Raw genomic sequence first — 20,019 nt, 5'->3', positions numbered from 1 at the left:
TAAAATAATGCTAACGCCTCTACCAGCTAAAAGAAGAACAGGTTGAGAGAGATGTCTGAAAGCAGAAGACACTGGCCAACATCCTCCTACGCAAACCAGCATCTACGTCGCAAGGCCATTTACAGATGAACATCTCAACTTCTGACGAGAAGTTACCCACAAGTGATTCAAATTTCTCTGAACCCTCAGAGAAAGGAAGTGACAATGCTGGCAACCTCACAGAGTAGTTAACAGACATTTAGCTTTATTCATAAAAAGTCACACATATACACTGACTGAGTGCAGGAGAGTAAAACATAAAACTTGCACTGAACAGTTTTTGCACCACTCTCTCTAATCTAGCCTGACATGAATCAAGTGATTTAAAACTTATTAAAGGATTAGTGAAAATTTGCTGAAAATGGCTCATCCGAAGGCCATCCAAGATATACATGACTTTGTTTTATCATTGGAACAGCTCTGGAGAAATTTAGCATTAGATCACTTGCTCACTGCAGTGAATGGGTGCCGTCAGAATGAGAGCCCAAACAGCTTTATTTAAATTACAGCTTTAAAATTTTGTTACAAGTATTCCCCTTGCACAAAAAAACATAAACACATAAAAAAACACAAACTGCAAATATATTAATTAATGATAAGATGATGCAATGGCATTATGCATTCATTTCAATGCATCTCAGAGTAGATTGTGCATGCCATATATATATATAACATCCGAATCGTTAGTTTATCTGTCTGAAGCTCTGGGTGAACTGTTAATCTATAGTAAATGACTCAAACTTCTCTAAAACCTCAGAGAAAGGAAGTGACAGTAGTCGTTACTTGTCAGTGTAACTTCTTTCATAAAGTCACAAAAACATGAGTAGAAATCTTCAAGTTAACAGGTAAAGAGTATATCTCTATATTTGTACATCCCTTATAGATTCGACTGTACCTATCTATATATCATTTATTTAAACTACACGAGCACTTATTCAACATATTTGAGGAAATGTCTCATATAAACCGTTCAGATTATTAATTTGAATGATAATGAGTAACGTTTAAATACACATAATAGTACATTTTGTGGACAACAGACCATTACAATACACGGCCAGAAAGGGCCAGACAGCAGCACAAAAACAACTGTAACACAAACTCTATATAGATAACTGGTGCCACATAATGCAAACTATATATTAAAATAAACAGCATATAGGACAAAATAGATGAAAACGAGAAGTCTGACAGCTAGCTAAAGTCAACAACAGCGCTATAAGCAGCGTCGTCCACACCCAAATACAGCTGTCTGAGACAAACTCATGTACACATTAATACCAAATCCTCTTATAAATGTATTTAAAGACCCGAATATATCATCTAAGGCATTTATATGGCGCGTTTGGTTATTAAAAATAAGATAAAGATAAGATGCTTTGATCCTGTCAGTGGCCTTGAACCCTCGTCTGACGCTAATGCTAACGCGGCTAACTGAAGTTCATCTTCACATTATTAATAAATGTAAACAAATGCAAACACGTACCTTGCTTACTGTCTATTTTTCCAGACATTTTGGTGACAGTAAGTGAGCTGGTCACGATTAACAATCGAAAGATGTTCCTTTCTCGCCGTTATTCCAGCATCTTAAGGAGACAGACCGGTCGGTGTGGTCCTGGTCTGTATGTGTGTGTGTTTGGCTCTGCCTCCTCCATCCACACACGCGCACGCACACACACACACACACATATACACGCACACTCAGACACACAGACAGGCCAGCAGTAGATGATGATGGTGAGTGGAAGCGCGTGATTTCTGCAGTACTGTCGCCCCCAAACGGCGAAAATAACACATTGACAATGTAAGCAAAAGTGGATATTATATTATATTATATTATATTATATTATATTATATTATATTATATTATATTATATTAATTATATTATATTATATTATATTATATTATATTATATTATATTATATTAAATATATTAATTATATTATATTATATTATAATTATATATTATATTAATTATATTATATTATATTAAATATATAATTATATGATAATATAATTATATATTATATATATAAATATAATATAATATAATTATATTGTATATTTTAATATAATGTAAAAATATAATTTCCTGGAAAAATCTGAACATTTTTGATATTGCTGGGCTTCAGAAGCATCACACAGTATCATTATACAGTAATGTAAAACAATGCAAGCTGAAATGGAAAGTTATATATTATATTATATTATATTATATTATATAACTTTACATTTCTGCTTGCATTGCTGTTATGCTGTATAATGATACTGAATGAATGAATGATGCATTTATATAGCGCTTTATTGTGTATTGCTGTACACCCAAAGCGCTTTACAATCATGTGGGGGGTCTCTCCTCAATCACCACCAGTGTGCAGCATCCACTTGGATGATGCGACGGCAGCCACACTACTATGGAGCCAGTGCGCTCACCACACACCAGTTACAGGTGGAGAGGAGAGAGAGTCATAGAGCTAATCAAGTGGATGGGGATTATTATGAGGCCATGATAGACAAGGGCCAGTAGAGGGAATTTGTCCAGGACACCGGGGTTACACCCCTACTCTTTACGAGAAGTGCCATGGGATTTTTAATGACCACAGAGAGTCAGGACCTCGGTTTAACGTCTCATCTGAAAGGTGGTGCTTTTTGACAGTATAGTGTCCCCGTCACTATACTGGGGCATTAGGACCCACACAGACCACAGGGTGAGCACCCCCTGCTGGCCTCACTAACACCTCTTCCAATAGCAACCTAGTTTTCACCGGAGGTCTCCCATCCAGGTACTGACCAGGCTCAACCCTGCTTAGCTTCAGTGGGCAACCAGTCTTGGGCTGCAGGTTGATATGGCTGTGGCTATATTATTACTGTGTTACACTTTTGAAGCCCAGCAATATCAAAAATGTTCAAATTTTTCCAGGAATTTATATTTTTACATTATATTAAAATATTTAATATAGTATAATATAATATAATATATTATGTGGAAAATATAATTGACTTTAAAAGTCATGTTTTTGTATTACTGGGCTTTAGAAAGGAATACCAACCACTGATATTTACAAATAAACAGATACATTTGTATGCATTATCATTATGAGCATATTAAGGCAATGCCTTTCACAGTAAACAAGTGAAGATGAAATGCCTGAAGACAATATAGTTAGAAGTTGCTCTTTTATAGCACAAGAGACTTGAGGGACGTGTTTTTGATGTTATTTTGTTGCTCATAAAAGTCCTCAAATTGTAGACACAAATAAGTCAATTGTTGACATGCAGACCAGTCAGAATACAGAGCTATAAAAACGGACAAATCTGAACTGTTTTGACTTCTCTTCTGAAACTCTTGAGAACTCCTGTGAAATTATTTATTTTACGGTTTCTCCCATTATTATTATTATTATTATTGTTGATTCCCCCATTATTATTATTATTAATCATTTCTAAATGTATTTATTTATTTATTTTCTATGGCAAAAAGTTTGAGAAGCACTGAGACTTAAGCAAAAGTCTCCATTTGATCTCCCTCCTAATCTAATTGCTGTCTAAGAAACCAGCTGAGATATTAGAAGATGTAATTCCTGATAACTGTTTGATAATTGTTGTAAGAATCTCAAATGTGAATCAATAACCTGAAAGAAGAAAAAGAACCAGATTTGAGTTGTAGCTTCAGTCTGTGTCCAGCAGAGGACGCCCCTTCACCACATCTGAGTCTCTTCAATCGACATCATCAGCATCAGAATATATTGTGTGCACAGAACATTAAAGTAATATTGAATGCAAAGTTATGGAAGCGTTTCTACATTCTAGTGTCCTTTAATCTGATATATATACACAAAACAAAAGAACAAATGAATATATTGATGTCATACCTGTAATCAAACGAGGCACTGAACCAGTTGTTTTAATTTGCCTCTGTATATGTGTGTAGTTATCTTTCTTTCATGTTTAGGCATGTAGGGATGATCTGAAATATCAAGTTTTGTGGTTTTTAGTCCAAGTCTGTTAGCTCTCAGGTCATCGTTATGCAAATATATTGCTAATAGCTGTCTAAATTAATTGTAAGCATGACTGACCCATATGTTCTCTGGCGCGTGACGTACTAGCAAAACCCGCAAAAATAAATAAATAAATAAATAATAAAAAAGGTTAATGTTGTTAAATAGTACAGTTTAACCCCAAATAACACTTTAAAATAGTAGCCTGCCACACAGATCGTTTTTTTTTTACAATTCAATTTGGAGTCTTTTGTTGGAAGAAATTAATATTTTTATTTAGCAAAGATGCATTAAATTAATCAAAAGTGACAGTAAAGACTTTTACATTGTTTCCTAAAATAAATATATTTAAATGAATATCTCAAGAATGCAGCTTTAACAGCGCTGCTAATAAGAAATGTTTCTTAAGCAACAAATCAGCAAATTGATTTCTGAAGGATCATGTGACACTGAAGACTGGAGTAATAATACCAATAATTCAGCTTTGTCATCAATAAAAAAATAAAAAAAAAATATATATATATATATATATTACACACACACACACACACAGACACATTGCAAAAACAGATAACTCAGAACATTTTCAAAAAACATGTTTTTTATTACGTTATCATGTTTTTATTGTGTTAGTTAGCTGTATTTTTTAGTATTTTTTTAATCTAATCAAAATAACCCAGCTGCAGTTTGACTGAGATTAATTGAAATGCACAATGCACAAAATTGTTAAAACGGAGTTATATGTTTTTGCAAATGAACTCTTCAGATATTGCAATAGAAATCAGTCATTTTAAATTGTAATAACATTTCACAATATTATTGTTTAACTGTGTTTTTAAACAAATAAATGCAGCCTTGGTGAGCATTTAAAAAAAATTCAAATTCATACCAACCCCAAACTTATTGAATGGTAGTTTATATTTCATTATTCTATCTTTGAATCTGACACGTCTCAGTTCTTGGCCTCATGGGACAGAAAAGTGTTCATTGGTTGCAGACTGAAGAATCTCAGTGAGCGTTTTTTGCATTTTATATAGGAAGTATGCATACTATTTCAGTAAAAAAATACATCAAGGAAATGATATTCATTAGTCTCAACCATAATGCTCACTCAGTCGTATCATCTCATTTGTGGGCACTTGGGTACAGAATACAGCTGTCTATACAGATAAGTGAATATGTACACTCCCCTTTGCTTAAAGCTCAGAGTTCAGTAACTTTGCATCTGCCAGGAAAGAGCTTTAAATGTGAATTGCTATTATAACTTGTAAGTTGTTTTTGAAAAGCACTGCTTGTGGTTTAATGAGCCACTGTCCTCTGCTCCACTTTGAAAGACAGATAAGACGTTCATACTCAAAGGTTGCCTGTGCTTCCACTGTGCAGTGGGAATATGTCTGTCAAAGCAAATAGACAGCTGGCCTGTACCGCTCATCCATCAAGCGCTGCCACGTCCACTTTGCACATCTTGATAACGGGGGAATTAACAGCAAGCCCAGAGATCAATGCATTATTTAAGAGGCGGTGTGCTGATTGGTGATGAAAATGAATGAAGAGCCCGTTCTCTCTGCCCCTGTTTTCTACAGCTTCCATCAGGTACCTTCTCGCAAATCCTGGAGAGAATGTAAAAACACCCTTTTGGATTGAGGAATTCCAGTGCGTTTTTAATTAATGCAGTTGTTGACGCATGATCAGGAAGCTACCCATGAGAAGGGGATCTTAAATATCTTAAAACACAGTTTATGCAAGCATTATGAAGGTAAATTTAAGACTTTTAGGACCTTTTTTAAACCAAAAAAGGGAACAAATCAAAGGGAACACAATACGGAACATACTGAGTTAAGTGCAAATTTTGAAAATACAACTTCCAACAAATTTCCATTTCCATTAAAAAAAAAGGAGCTTAATTAAAATATGGAAATAACTTTTCCTGTACCTTCTGATCACACCGCACAACAGTAATGTTCTTCCTCTGTATTTTAACTTGTTTTCCAGTGCAAAGGCAAATTCTTAAATTAAGATAGATGCCAAAATGATGTGAGAAGTCTTGATTTATGAAAAGTGTTCATTTTTTATTACTTAAGTGAATTTATGATTGAAAAAAAATCTAATATCTCCCAATAGGCTCGGAAAAAGGGAAAACACATTTTCATATCCCATTGACAGATATGTTGACCCTGGACCACAAAACTTAAATGTCAATTTTTTGAAATTGAGATTTATACATAATCTGAAATCTGAATAAATAAGCTTTCCATTGTTTCCACCATGTTTTAAGCATAAATTCACTTTTTTTTAAAAACAAGACTTCAGATGTGCATTTTGCATTTGTACTGTAAGACAAAAATACTGATAAAGATATTCCTTATTTTTGTAACTTTCTTCTGCTGAACACAAGAGAAGATATTTTGAATATTTTTAAAATTAGGGTTACCTATTTCTGATCCCCATTGACTTCCATTATATTTTTTATATGGAAGTCAATGGGGACCAACAACTGTTTGGTTACCCACATTCTTCAAAATATCTTATTTCGTGTTCAACAGAAGGAAAAAACTCATACAGCCTTGAAACAACTTGAAGTTAAGTGATGACAGAATTTTGGGACCTTGAACTATCCCTTCAAGGTCTTAATCTGTGGAATTGCAAATTAAGACTTTTTAAAACTAGCGGAAACCCTTGAAAATCAGTTTGCATGTCAATATGGAACTAAATATGGAAGCACTTTGTAAAACTGATTTATATATGCTGCTTTTCTCTTTCTGAATTACTGCATGTCTAAAAGTGATAGTGATACATAGTTAGAAACCATTAGCATCAGAATCAGAATGAGCTTTAATTCTAACTATGCTTTCACATACAAGGAGTTGTCTTAGTGACAGAATCTTCTAGTGCTTCTACTTTCCTTTTTTCCTGAACTAAGACACATTTCAGAATTTCTTGGTTTCGTCCTGCTTTTTGTCAATGCAACATATTCAGTTTATTATATTAGTTGCTTTATTATTAGTATCCTAAAAATGGTGCAGATATTTATATTTTAGTTTCAGATTTTGTATTAATATTTATATATACTTAATTTAGTATGCTTCTTAATTTCACATCATAAATATTGTTATATAATATGTTAATATTTTTTATATTTATATCAAGTAGAGGTAATAGCAAAGATAGTGCAGATATTTAATTTTAGTTTCATATTTTGTTGTTTATATTTATGTAAAGTAGAGGTAGTGACAAAAATAGTGCAAATATTAATATTTTAGTTTCATATTTTAATATATATATATTTTTTATATTTATACTTATTCATTTCACATAATAAACATTCATTTCAGATGTTTTTATATTTAAATTTTTATATATATATTTTATATTTCTTCATTACACATCATGAATATTCGTTTTAAATGGTTCTATTTATTTAAAGTACAGACAGACCATTAGCAGTAGTAAACTTCAAGGAAGATATACAATACACAAAATCTATGCAGCTAGTTGGATTTAGAATAATGCAAAAACTTCAGCTTGGCTGAAGTCATGTGATGTAAATATCACAAATTTATGCACTAGCCTTGCGAACACTGTATTACTTTCAGGTGTTTACTCGTAGTGTTAAATGCTTCTTTGATGGCATCATTTAGTTGATTGTGTTTTACAAAAAAACAGAGCTAAAAATGACAAGAATAGACACATGGACAGGGATTCAATCCAAACACCCACAATCCCACATTTCATGTCCTGAAGTTTAAAATCTCAGTCGGAGACGGTGTGGGCGGCTGTTTTCAGATCATAACGACATTCCAATGTATGTGAGGCCAAGAGGTAATTTTTCTTTTTTGGAAAATGTTTGTTTAGCGTCAATTCTTTGTACACTGCAAAATCAAACCCCGCAACGACAAATTTAAGATTAAATAATATACAAAAAAATAAAAGTGTGGGTTGTGAGTGGGACAGCTTGAAAGATATTCAAATACATTTCCTATCAAAAAGAATTTGTAATGACTCCCCCTTCATCGGAATGCTGTCTCTGCAGGGCTGGCTTCACTCCCTATACTCACTGTTCAGTATGGATATGACGGAGCACATGTTGTAATCATAGTGCAGAGGAACACTGACAAATTTTCACCTTTAAAGAGTAAGATTATAAGGCAGCACTTTTGGTCGAGTGGGCACAGTTTGTATAACACAACTCACATTCTGTGGAAAAACTCTCCATAGGGCTTTTTGTTGTGTCCTCTCCATCATACACTGTAAAAATTACTTTTCAAAGATGATCAGAAAATATTTAAAAAGAAAATGCTATGTCAGTCTTTCTATTTTAAAATTTTGTGTTTAATTCAACGTGGTATATGCGGATTCTTTGTAATTCATTTTTTTCTACCTTTTTTTTTTTTGTATATCTGATCAATTGAACAATTCACGCTTCAAAACTAGTGTTTGTCTACTTTTATTTTTTAATCTCATAATATTTTTAAATAATAAAATACATGATATTATGTGCTTTAAATGGATAATCCACACACACACACACACACACACACACACACACACACACACACACACACACACACACAAATTGTCACCATTAACCCAAAATATTGCAAAATAAGAAGCACTCTGTTTCTGGTTGTCATAACAGGTGACAGGTGGAGGTCATCGCTGTCAGTTCTTCAGCGTGGCTCTTTTATGGAGGAAAACTCTTGACTCAGCACAACTTCCTAAACGGCCCCATTTCCTCCTTTTCTTGACAGCCGGGCAGCGTTTAAGGGATATAGATTAGTCTGTTATGGGATGTGACTGCCTCTCTCACACTCTTTAACAAATGTATGATTACATTCAATAGCGCTCTACAATTTCATTCCGTTTCGTCAAAGGAAGAGAGACATATGGGAAACAGTTGCCTGCCAGTGAGCGGTCACCACCAGGCTGATTTTATTTGTGATCTTTCTCTTAGATTAATTCATAGCTTTTCCTCTCCTGCCTGTCAGGTCAGGGATTAGTTCTTGTTTTGTGTGCGTGTGGGTTCTTGCATTTCAAGGAAATGTGCTTTCAGCCACGAGAGCTCTGTGGAAAATGGAGTGGATTACATCATTTTTCTGAGAGTTTTTAAAACAAGGATTTATGTTTCACCTAGAATCGATCAACATGTCTGATGAGGTTGAATGGAAGTACAGACTGATGTATTACAAAAAAAAAAATGATGAGGAACTCTGGGAAAATGAATTGTAAACTACAGCCTGGAGGTCAAAAGAAAGTTACAAGTCACAAACCGAGGTTAAATGCTTCCTTCAAGTCTTGTCAAGCGGATGGACACCAGCATAGTCATAATTAGCAGTGGATTATCTTTAGGCCTCCTTTTCTGAATTAGGGGTGTGCAAATAAAGAATTGTTGTGAAAGAAAAGTGATATTGATATTTAAAAGACTTCAAATGTGAATATACAATTTAGTTTATATGCCAAAAATATAACTCACTTAGCCATCTTGTGTGACAACACTACATATCCCACAATTCTCTGCAGACACAAAAGAATGAAAAATATTTAGATAAAGCATCAGTAGCACACATAATGTGCACATAATGCAGTAGCACACAAGACATTTGCTTCTAAGCAATTGCAATATTGTTTCACAGCAAATATTTGTGCAATGCTGAATCAAACCTTGAAGTAGCAGATTAGCTTACACTTTTTACATTTTTGTGGGGGCAGTCGTGGGCTAATCGATAGAGAGTCGGACTTGTAACCCAAAGGTCGCGGGTTCAAGTGGGGGGAGTGAATGACCAGTGCTCCTTCAATACCACAACTGAGGTGATACCCTTGAGCAAGGCAACGAACCCCCAACTGCTCCCCGGGTGACGCAGCATTGGCTGCCCACTACTCTGGGTGTGTGTGTGTGTGTGTGTGTGAATATGGGTCACCATACTTGGCCACATGTCACTTCACTCTTTGCCCTTTATTTTATTGCACTAGTGATTTGAAAACCACAGCCCTTTTATTTAGACCAAAATCACTTGAGCCAATTGGTCAATAATAGCTAATGGTGGTAGATACTTTACATCTAGTTCAAAAGAGCATCAGAGCATCCAACAACAAAAATATGTGTTAAGAATGTTTTGCCAATGTTCACATTAAGTTATAATGTCATTTCTAAATGTTCTTTGAACATATAACAAAATATCTGTTTTTGAATGTTTTAAAAGTGTTTGTTGGTTGTACAAACATTAAGGGAACATACCATTTTATACTTTTTGCAAGTATTATGGGAACCTTAAAATGTTAAACATTGGAAAATGTTTAAAAAACGTTGGACGAACGTCCAACTGAAACATTTCCAAACAAGGATCCATAAAAAATATATAAATGACATGTTTGTGCTAGAGATTTGAGATCATTTTTAGCTAAACATTTTTGTGCTAACCTTTTGAAGAACTTTATTAAAGATGAGATAACTTTCAACGAATGTTATATTAATGTTACTGAAAGACTATTTGTTCTTGGCAGGAATCTTGTCCCTCCCCTTAAATCGTGAGAATCATGCCAGAACATCAGCCTGTTGGCTGGGATATAGCTGTGAATTATATTTAAGCAAACAACAATATATTAACAAGATATACAACATTTAGCAACTTGAATGAAAATCTTGAATAAAATCATAAAAATTATGATGCTTTATGTGGTTTAAAGAGATAATAATCCACCCGAAAATGAAAATTCTGTCACCATTTACCCTCATGTCATTACAAAAATAAAATTAGATATTTTGAAGAATGTCTATAGCCAAACAGTTTTGGTTTCCATTGTATTTTTGTCCATATAAGGGAAGTCAATGGGAACCGAAAGGAAAACATTCTTCAAAATAATTTATTTTGTGTCCACAGAAGAAAGAATGTCTCTCAAAATGACATGAGGGTAGATAAATGATTTCATCCATTTAAAAGCAGTCTATCAAATTATTCAAAACTGCATGCGGGAGACCACTATTAGAATAAGAATACCAATGTAGTTTCCATTTATGTTTCTTTGTCTTTGTAAAATTAGACAGACACCACTTGAAATCCTTCCTTCAAGCAACGGGATCAGTGAGAAGGAAAGTAACAAACTGAGTTAAAGCCTGGGGCAAGAAGTCTTGCAGTTTCTCACGGCACTGCTGCCGTCCGGCGCTCTGTGTGCTTGCCAGCTACAGCAAACATTGATTGGCTGATTAAGCACAAATTGATTAGCAGGCTCTCATTAGCATCCCATTAGCAATGACCTATACCTAGCAAGACACACCGCACTCTGACTCAAATGGATTAACAAGCACAACAATCCCGCCACAGACAGAAAATCTGTGAACACTTCTCTAAAAGCCAGAAATCAATGGAATTCACATTATTAACCCCCGACGGACATAAAACAGCACTCTAATGGCGTATAATGGGCGCAAAGCCCCATTTTAATATTTGCATTTATTTACATTAACAATAAGCTGCCCACCTCTATGTCCTTGAATCAGTCCAAACACACCGCATGACTGATATTTCAATATTGCAATCCGTCCCATCAACAAACAACGGGACATTTATTTTCAGCAGAAGGACAAGAGCAGTGTACCGAGAGCATACATTGCTTTTGAATAGATAGGCCTCAGGACTTTAATTTGAATATATCTAATAAAACAAATATTCAGAAGAACAACAAGACAAGGCTGATATTTTCATTTGCTGGGAAATGATATGCAGACGGATGACAGGTCACGCAGTCGCCAGTTGCTAATGTTATTATCTGTGAACATCTTAAAGAGCTCCCAACAGAAACATATACTCTTCAAAAACCCATCAAATAGCTTGTTTTCTGTTCTGTGTTGATGTTTTTCTTATGTTCTAAGTGCTTGAATAGGGTCAAAAAGTTTATTTTTTTTAAATTAGTTTGTTCTTAAGGCAAAACTTACTTAGTAGCTCGAAAGTCTTGTCATATAATATGACATTTAGCTTTATTGATCCAATAATCCAAGCATTTCTGTTAATCTTGTTGTGGTTGATTGATTTTTCAAACTTAATTTGCCTCATGTAACTGTAAACACATTTTCCTTGAAATTTATTATAATTCTAAAAAATATATATTTAAATATAAAAATATACATACTGAATAAGCTTTAGTTTACATCCCAGTTGTGACTGTGCTACATGCTATTGTTAGTCAGAGGAAGGTGGTATTTGCAATTTAGGAGGAGGGACTTTCTCATTCTAGAAAGCATTTGATTGGCCAAATATTTGCAATGCCTCTGAGTGCAGGATGAGTCATCGATAATTTTGCTTTGTTTTCTGGGAAATTGCTACTTTTATCTCAGTTAAAAGTTTATTTTTTGGAGAGCGCTAGGATATTGATGGTCTCAAAGCTAAAAGTCAAATTCAGATATCATCTTTAAAGTTACACTATGGACTTTTTCTCATGTCATATTCTATTAAATACTAGCCAGTACTTCAAAAATTGTAACTCTTGGCATGGCTAGTCAGTTTTTTTTTTTTAAACCATACAATTTAGGTTCCTCCACAAGTAATTTGCAATTTTGTGTTTCAACCATAGATGTCGACAACAATTCTGCAGGGCTTGGTCATTTTTAGTTGGGAACAAAGTCTCTTTTTTGTGCATTTTCCATTTTGGTAATGAATCTCATTGAACCATGAATGACACATAATATAATTATTTATTTTTTTGACTCTACTTTGCCATTAAAGGCAAATAAATAGGCAAATACATTTTTTTATGAGCCATCATTTTAACATCATGTGAGTTGTATTTTACATTGCACAATATCATGAATACAAAACCTAAAAACCTTCTAAAAAAATAAAAATAAAGATATAGTCCCATATTCTGACAGGACTAGTTTTCCTGTCCCAATCTGTTTTTTTCGTACAACATCTGTAAAAAATTCCAGAACAAATTATTTACAGTTTGTCATCAAAGTAAATGAATAATCCTGTCTAAATGTGAATGTCTGTGATTTCTGATCCCATTTTTTCCACATTGCACTTTTCAGTATGTACAGCATTTGATAAAAAAGTAATATAAAATATGAAATTAGAGAGAACCAAATCGCTGAAACTTTCAAGACTAAGCATTTTAATCCCAGATAACAAATCCAGTTTTCTAAATGTTTTAAAACCTTTTCTTTTCTTGGTTCTACGAAGGTTAAAAGAACATTCCAATTTGTCATTTTGCAAACATTATGGGAACATTACTTTTGAACGTTCTGAAACAAGTAGTATGATTTATAAAACATGATGAACATCCAACTAGAGTAAAACATTTCAGAAAAAAAAGCTCCATGAATGATAAATGATGTTTTATGAGATGTTAATGTTTCGAGAATGTTACATAACTTGTTACATTTGTTCATAACTTTGAGAGAACCTTATTAGAATGTTAGCGAACGTTAGCTGGAACACCAGCGTCAGGCAAAATCTAGGCCTTCATCCCAATGTGTATACTATCCATCCTAAATTCTGTGTGATAGTAATAATTTTCAATACTATTTAGGGCAGATAGGGTGGATAGTATGCACATTGGGACGCAGGGTAGATTTCTCTGCTCAGTCATGTGGGTTCACTGCAAGCAGCCACTTCTATAATGTGAAATTTAACTAAGGTTTTTATGTTAAATTACAATTGTATCAAAAAGAATTTATTAAAATATACGTCAAAAATGATGCATGCAACCACAGCACTTGACCTTCTACATGCATAAAACACACACTTCCACCTCTGTAATTACCATGCAGATGTTATTCCTTTTTGATACATAAAATTAGAATTTTAAAGATTGTTCAGAAAACTATAGTTCCATCCAAATAGGCCTTTTAAGGGGTCAGTTCTATCCTCATTAGTCTACGTGACAGTTGCTGCATGTATTTACGCAAAGCAGTGTCAAGTCAAACATCCATTTCTTTTTTCCCCACATATAACATTTAACTAAAACCATGAGTAATGCTGGCATTACTTTGCGCCTGGTCTCTGTGACTTGCGTGTTCAACTTTAGTGCATGAGAAAGTTCTCGCCATCTGCGATAAGCTGTTAAAAATTCTGTCTGGATAAGTGCTAGAGTTTTCGAGCATCTGATGCATAGTAGGTCTTGTTACCAGTTCTAGTGGGTGGCGATTCAACATGCCAGGAGAGTGAGCTCCATAATTTCAGAGCGAAGCGTGAATCTTAGTTCCCGGCACCGATCAATGACACATCAGCGCAAAGCGGTGCCAGAGAATTGTGCAAATAGATGCTTGCGTGTGTCTGTTCTTGTTAATAATGTTTAGGCTGTCTTGTATAATGCTTTTAATGTGATATATGCATTAGGAACCGTGGATTTACTCTGAAATTTGCCCATTGCTACTTTGTAATGTCTGTGTTTTTGGATACACCACTGGAGCAAAAGCTAAAGCTCCATTTAGTGCAGCAAAACAAGCGTTCACACAGTGGTGAACAGCTACAGTTTTCAGGTACCTACAACAAACCCAGAAGTATTCGGCACAATGCAGATAAGATGAGCAGGGAACAGATGGAACGTGGATGTGGCCTGAACATGGTGCCGATGTACGCACCTCCTACATAAGCCTGGGACTGTTAGCATGGAGATCTTCCAGAACATTCTTGGCATCAAGAGGATCTAGTCACCATCTGTCTCCCAGGACAACATCCCAACATAGACCTTCCCCGCCTCCCGCCACCCCTGTGCTCATCAGCTCCGAGATTCGCAGACGCCTGTCAATGAAATTCACGGGCCGTTTGTCTTGGGTGAGCAAATATGACCATAAGACAATTCTATTCGGATCATCTGCACCACCTGTTAAGTCTACGAAAACAGATGATGGCATAGTATTGTTAACTGGAGACGTCCACTTCGCCAGACTTGTGTGAATCAACAGGAAGTATTACTAAATGCACACACAAAGCACAGCCAGAAATGAGGCCATTGATGAAGAACACAAAAAGGAGTGAATTCGGTTTCAGTGTGAATGCTTAAAACCATCAAGAGACTGGCAGCGCGAAGAGCACATGAGCTGATCATCTCCTCACTTTAATACCAGTTTCAGCACGGAATAAACATTAATAAACACCCGAAGGTATGTTAAAAGAAAGAGTACAATTTACCGAAATCCATGTAATCTTGTCTCATGTAATCACTGTTTCAACTGCAGACTTCCAATATAACAGCTTGTAAACAATGTTACGGCACATTTACCTCAGAAAAACATATTTGTGACCCTAAACTCGTTAATTAGCTAGAAAAAATGAACTCTAGAGATCAGGATTTTAATACATTTATGCACCGTGTAACATAGTCATTATAAATTTGACTGTTCTTTAATGTTTAATTTATGCTTGAATAGCCTATATCAAGTTATGACAGCCACCATAAATGTTCATATAAAAACCCCCGAATTGGAGTATAAATAGAATTATGTATTTGTATTAACTCTATTAATATAAAAGGTTAATTGAGTGTAATTTAAGCGTTTGTAACGAAAACCAGTTACTTTTAACCTTCAGTATTAATGTAGTAGGCTACCAGCTGATCTCATGTAGGCCTATTTACAGCATTCGTTTTTTTTTTGTCCTTGAGAAAATATTGCATGTACTGTACCAGATCAGGAATTGAATCGTGAAATTTGTGTCAAAACTCAGCCCTATTCATTATTGCATAGAAGAAACAATGTAGCATCTGTATTAATGGTAAATGTGTTAGAATGAATTAGTTTTTTTTCTTTTTGTTGCATGTACAAAATAACATTGTATTGTATTTTATCACTTTGTAGATGTACGGTTAAAAAATCTTGTTGAATTTTTTTGCAGAAAAGTTGACATAGCAATTATGACTTCCCCACTTTTTAATACGTATCGACTCAATTTTAGCTACAGGTTGTTAAACTATTGTAACTTTTTAATGTCTTAGCTAAAGGCTTTGTATGAAAGCCTATTTCTGCCACATAAGAAAAAAAATCACGACATATTACTTAAGTCATAATTATGAGATAAAAAGTTGAAACTGCCCATAGAAACAGACGCTAACAGGGCATCTACCTACGGTAAAGATGGCAGCATCCATATTGGATATTTAACTGGCTGAATGTGCTAGCTGAGCAACTGCCATCGACATTCATGCCAACAGATCATTTCCTCCAGCTATATTAAACCACTTTGAGACAATTTTATACCTCAATTATACCTCAAGTCTGCACAATACAGCTGAATACGAGTGTAAACCCCTTTTGCAGCTTTGGCAAATTTACACTGGGGCAAGGACAGGGAGTATGCAAGGCACCTGGTCTCGAAATCAATCATTAGCACGGGTCGAGGGCAGTAATTAGGCGTTCAGGAGGGAACGTGTGGGACGAGGTGACGAGGAGCAGTTAATGAGGCCACGGGCTGGGGAGGGGTGAACGGCTGGCACCGCGGGAAACTTCACACACGCCGAGAGAAGAGAGGATACACGCCGCAATTATAAGGCACAGTACACAAACATACGATTCAACACCCAAGGAGGTCAGGCTGAAAAATGTGCTGTAACATAGATGACAGTCTAACACAGCTTTGAGAACTGAGGTGCTATTTTTGTTTTGTAGTAAGGCAAAGGAATGGCCTGTCCTTCTTGAAGACCATGGAAAAGGCTTGTCTTTATTACTTCATGAGATCTGATTTCTGAGAAAATTACTAGTTAGGCCTATTATTTTATTATAATGTCTCATTTAGTTTCTTCCTTTTGCATTAGATCAAAAAAACCTAACCAGGAACCTGAGATGCAAATTAGCATTGTGCTGTAATGCCTCTGTACTAATTGTAATTTTAAAAATGTAAAAAAAAAAATAAAAAAAAAAATTCATATTTTTCTTAAATTGGCCCATAAATATAAGCATAAATACCTTGAAATATATTTTGATTATTTATTTTGATGCGTTTAGATCCAAAGGCATATATATAGTTATTGAACAACAATTATAATTAGTTTAAAATAGAATTAATTACAATTAAAATTATTAATTAATATTTATTTCTATATTAACACTATTAATGTAATAGTAAAATAATATAATTATTAGTATTGCTATTTCTTGCAGTTCTAACACTTTTGCACATTTTTAAGGAATTTTGAGTAAATTTAAGAATAAGCTAAACTGGCATTAAACAAATCACCAGATACCTGGTCAACCATACCATATAAGTACCACAGTAATATTGAAACCAGAACTGTACTGTTTCCTGTTTTCTAGAGGACTGGAACATGGAGAGCTTAACCCTGGTAGCCTCTCTCACCTTTGAAAGACAAAACGCTCCAAAGAATGAAGCTTGAAGGCTTATTAAATCTACAATTGTAACAAAGACTGAAGCTCACCAACTGTTTTCAGGAACAGATGCTATGTTAACTGTAGAGTGACGAGTGTATGAATTAGCCCTCGAGTCTCACTTTCAGTCGGAGAGAGAAAGAGAGAAATGGTGTGACTCCAGCACGGCTGCGGAGGCATTCGAAACTTCGACTAACTCGACTCAAAGCCTCACACGTGGCAGCCCGAGTGGGATCTGAAGGCAATGATGATTTCCACTTGATCAAAGCGGATCATGCAAAAGCGCCGCAGCTCCTTGAGTTTTTTCGGAAAAGCTCAGAATATAAAGTGAATGTGAGAATATAAGTCTGCTCATTAGGATTTTCAGCAGGTTGGAAAATTCAGACAATTATAAAGGCTGTATGGTTTACATTACTGCAGTGTGCTCCAGCTGCGCTGTACTGATACTCTTTACACTTTAAAGTTTCACAATTAATTCAGAGCAAACTGCTTAACATACAGGTTTCAACTTTGTTTTAGAGATGATTTCAGCTTTTGGTTCTGAAAATGCTATACTTCTTAAGAAACAAGATACACTCGCTATGTTTTCATCCAGTGCATTTAAGAATACTGCATAAAAACACTGGATGGAAATGACAAGATGAGCATAAAATCTTAAAATGCGCATTAACTTATATAAACAGAAAATGCAGCATTGCATACCTATCTGTATGTATTTATCTATCTACTATATAATATTTAAGTACTATTTAAAAATTCTCTACCTTTTAAACATTTTTCTGATTTATGGATTGCCAGACAGTTTTGTTTAGATTCTACTAGGCTGGTTTTTCAGGCTGAAAGGCATATCAAGCTCTCAGACTACATTAGTACATTAAGATCACAGTCAGCCCTGTAGCTCCAGCTGATGTGATTAAATTATGGTCGATGTTCAAATGAGAATCTATATGGTTCCATAAAGATCAAATTCTAGACTCACAAGCTTAAATGAACGTGTATATAGCAACATATTACAAACATGAAACGAGTAAAATGTTAACATACACCATTGTTGAAACTACATTGACTTGAGGTCTCTGGATAAACATGCAAAACTTAAAAAGTTGGCTTTCAGAGTCCTTTTTTTTATAGTTGACCAGCGTGAATTTATCATGCCTCAAACTAAATTTTCAATAATTTAATCTTGCATGTACAATGTGTCATTGCACAAGTCAGGTGAGGCTAGAAAACAAAAGCTAACTTCCTATGCAAACACTCATCGAGAGCCTTTATCACTCAGTTTAAATCTTGCATGATAAGAAATGAAAAAGCAACAGCGATTTCAGGTTCATACACTTGTATAAGAATGTACTCTAGTTTGCAATGTATTTTTCATGAACTATGTACATTTTTTTTTTTTTTTGCATTGGTTTCTGAAGTTTATACAAGCATATTTAAAAGCAGGAAAAGTTTCTGCTGACATTTGCAAAAAAAAAGTTCAGACCAGCAAATGCAGTGCAGGCCTAACCTATTTGAACCAAAAAAACATAATAAAAACCCAGATCTAAAAACCAAAAATAAAAAGTTAAGTTATATTTTAAATCATGATACAATATGTGGAAAAAGAAAAGCAAAGGCAGTTTATTTAAAGGTAAAAAATTGACAATTTTCATCTAACTAGAGATCAGGTCCCACCTACAACATTAATGATTAAACCTATCTATTCACATTCTGAAATCCATCAGCATTTTACATTTTCTTCTTTCAAATACGATAAAAAAAACATTATGAAATCTATCTGAAGAATAATGTTCTTCTAAAAGAGGATGGAGCAAAGCTGTGGAAATTAATAGGCTGGAAAACGTCTTCATGATGAACTGTCCACAACACAGATTTCTGCAAAAACACAGAGATAGAAACAGAATCTTGGAGTTTTCCAAGCCAAGCTATGGAATACTGTGTGATCCGGGACAACGTCACTGCCTGCATGTGTCATGGAAAGCCTCCAGAGTTCGGAAGTCCCTCCATGTTGGAGGAAGGCCCTCCTGCAGGTACTTGCCACAGCGTTGACACGGGGTCTGGAAGAGCTTGATGTAGCTCCTTAACCAGGTCTGCTCAAAAGAAGAACACGACATTAGCAGACAATTGTGCTTTTTATTAAGGGCTTATTGGATAAAACCTTTAAAAACTAAACACCACCCCTCATGTGACAAATAGATGACTCAACTGAGTCTGAAGTGACTTGAATAACACATTTTAACTGTAAAGTGAAGTAAATGTATAAGAGTGTATTTTCCAGGGCAAAATGCTGCAAAACTGCGCTGACTGGCCTCACTGCACTGGCATGGGACGTGTGAGAGCAGCATGAGGGTCTGTGGTCTCTCACAGCAGTCACAACTCGACATTGATTAACAGCAGGAGGAGAGTGTCTGCTCTCCTCTCTAACCCGTCTTCTCTGGGCCGCACAGCACAGTCGGGGTTTACCTGCACCTGTCAGGACGCATTGTCTTTAACAAAAAAAATGTTAGTGTTACTTGCTTTGTGTCATACAGGAGTTTTGCTACACGGTGTGTTACCTCAATCTATGTTGACAGTTTTATTTTATCTATCTTTCTGTCTGTCATGTCTATCATCTATCCATCTATCTATCTATATTAGTGGTGCAATGGATCACAAAACTCACGGTTCAG

General features: G+C 35.0%; 2 protein-coding genes across 5 annotated transcripts in view; both read right to left on the bottom strand.

Moving 5' to 3' along the window:
- LOC306848339 (rap guanine nucleotide exchange factor 1-like) overlaps nt 1-1,804 on the bottom strand; it is a 28,731-nt gene extending 26,927 nt beyond the window's left edge. Inside the window, exon 1 of one of the 2 annotated variants that reach the window (XM_079382825.1) lies at nt 1,526-1,804. In XM_079382825.1, coding sequence (XP_079238951.1) covers nt 1,526-1,553 — 28 coding nt within the window. In that variant the 5' untranslated portion in view covers nt 1,554-1,804. The remainder of the gene's footprint in view (nt 1-1,525) is intronic. The other variant, XM_079382824.1, reaches the window with a different exon arrangement.
- Nucleotides 1,805-18,326: 16,522 nt separating this feature from the next.
- The window catches only part of LOC306847799 (mediator of RNA polymerase II transcription subunit 27), a 50,452-nt gene continuing 48,759 nt past the window's right edge, over nt 18,327-20,019 (bottom strand). Inside the window, exon 8 of one of the 3 annotated variants that reach the window (XM_079381959.1) lies at nt 18,327-19,440. In XM_079381959.1, the coding sequence (XP_079238085.1) occupies nt 19,306-19,440 (135 nt within the window). In that variant the 3' untranslated portion in view covers nt 18,327-19,305. The remainder of the gene's footprint in view (nt 19,441-20,019) is intronic. The other 2 variants (XM_079381958.1, XM_079381960.1) reach the window with 2 other exon arrangements.

This window comes from Barbus barbus (assembly GCF_936440315.1).
Source record: "Barbus barbus genome assembly, chromosome: 28".
In the NCBI taxonomy this organism is placed as follows: Eukaryota; Metazoa; Chordata; class Actinopteri; order Cypriniformes; family Cyprinidae; genus Barbus; species Barbus barbus.
This window is presented reverse-complemented; position numbering and strand designations above follow the sequence as displayed.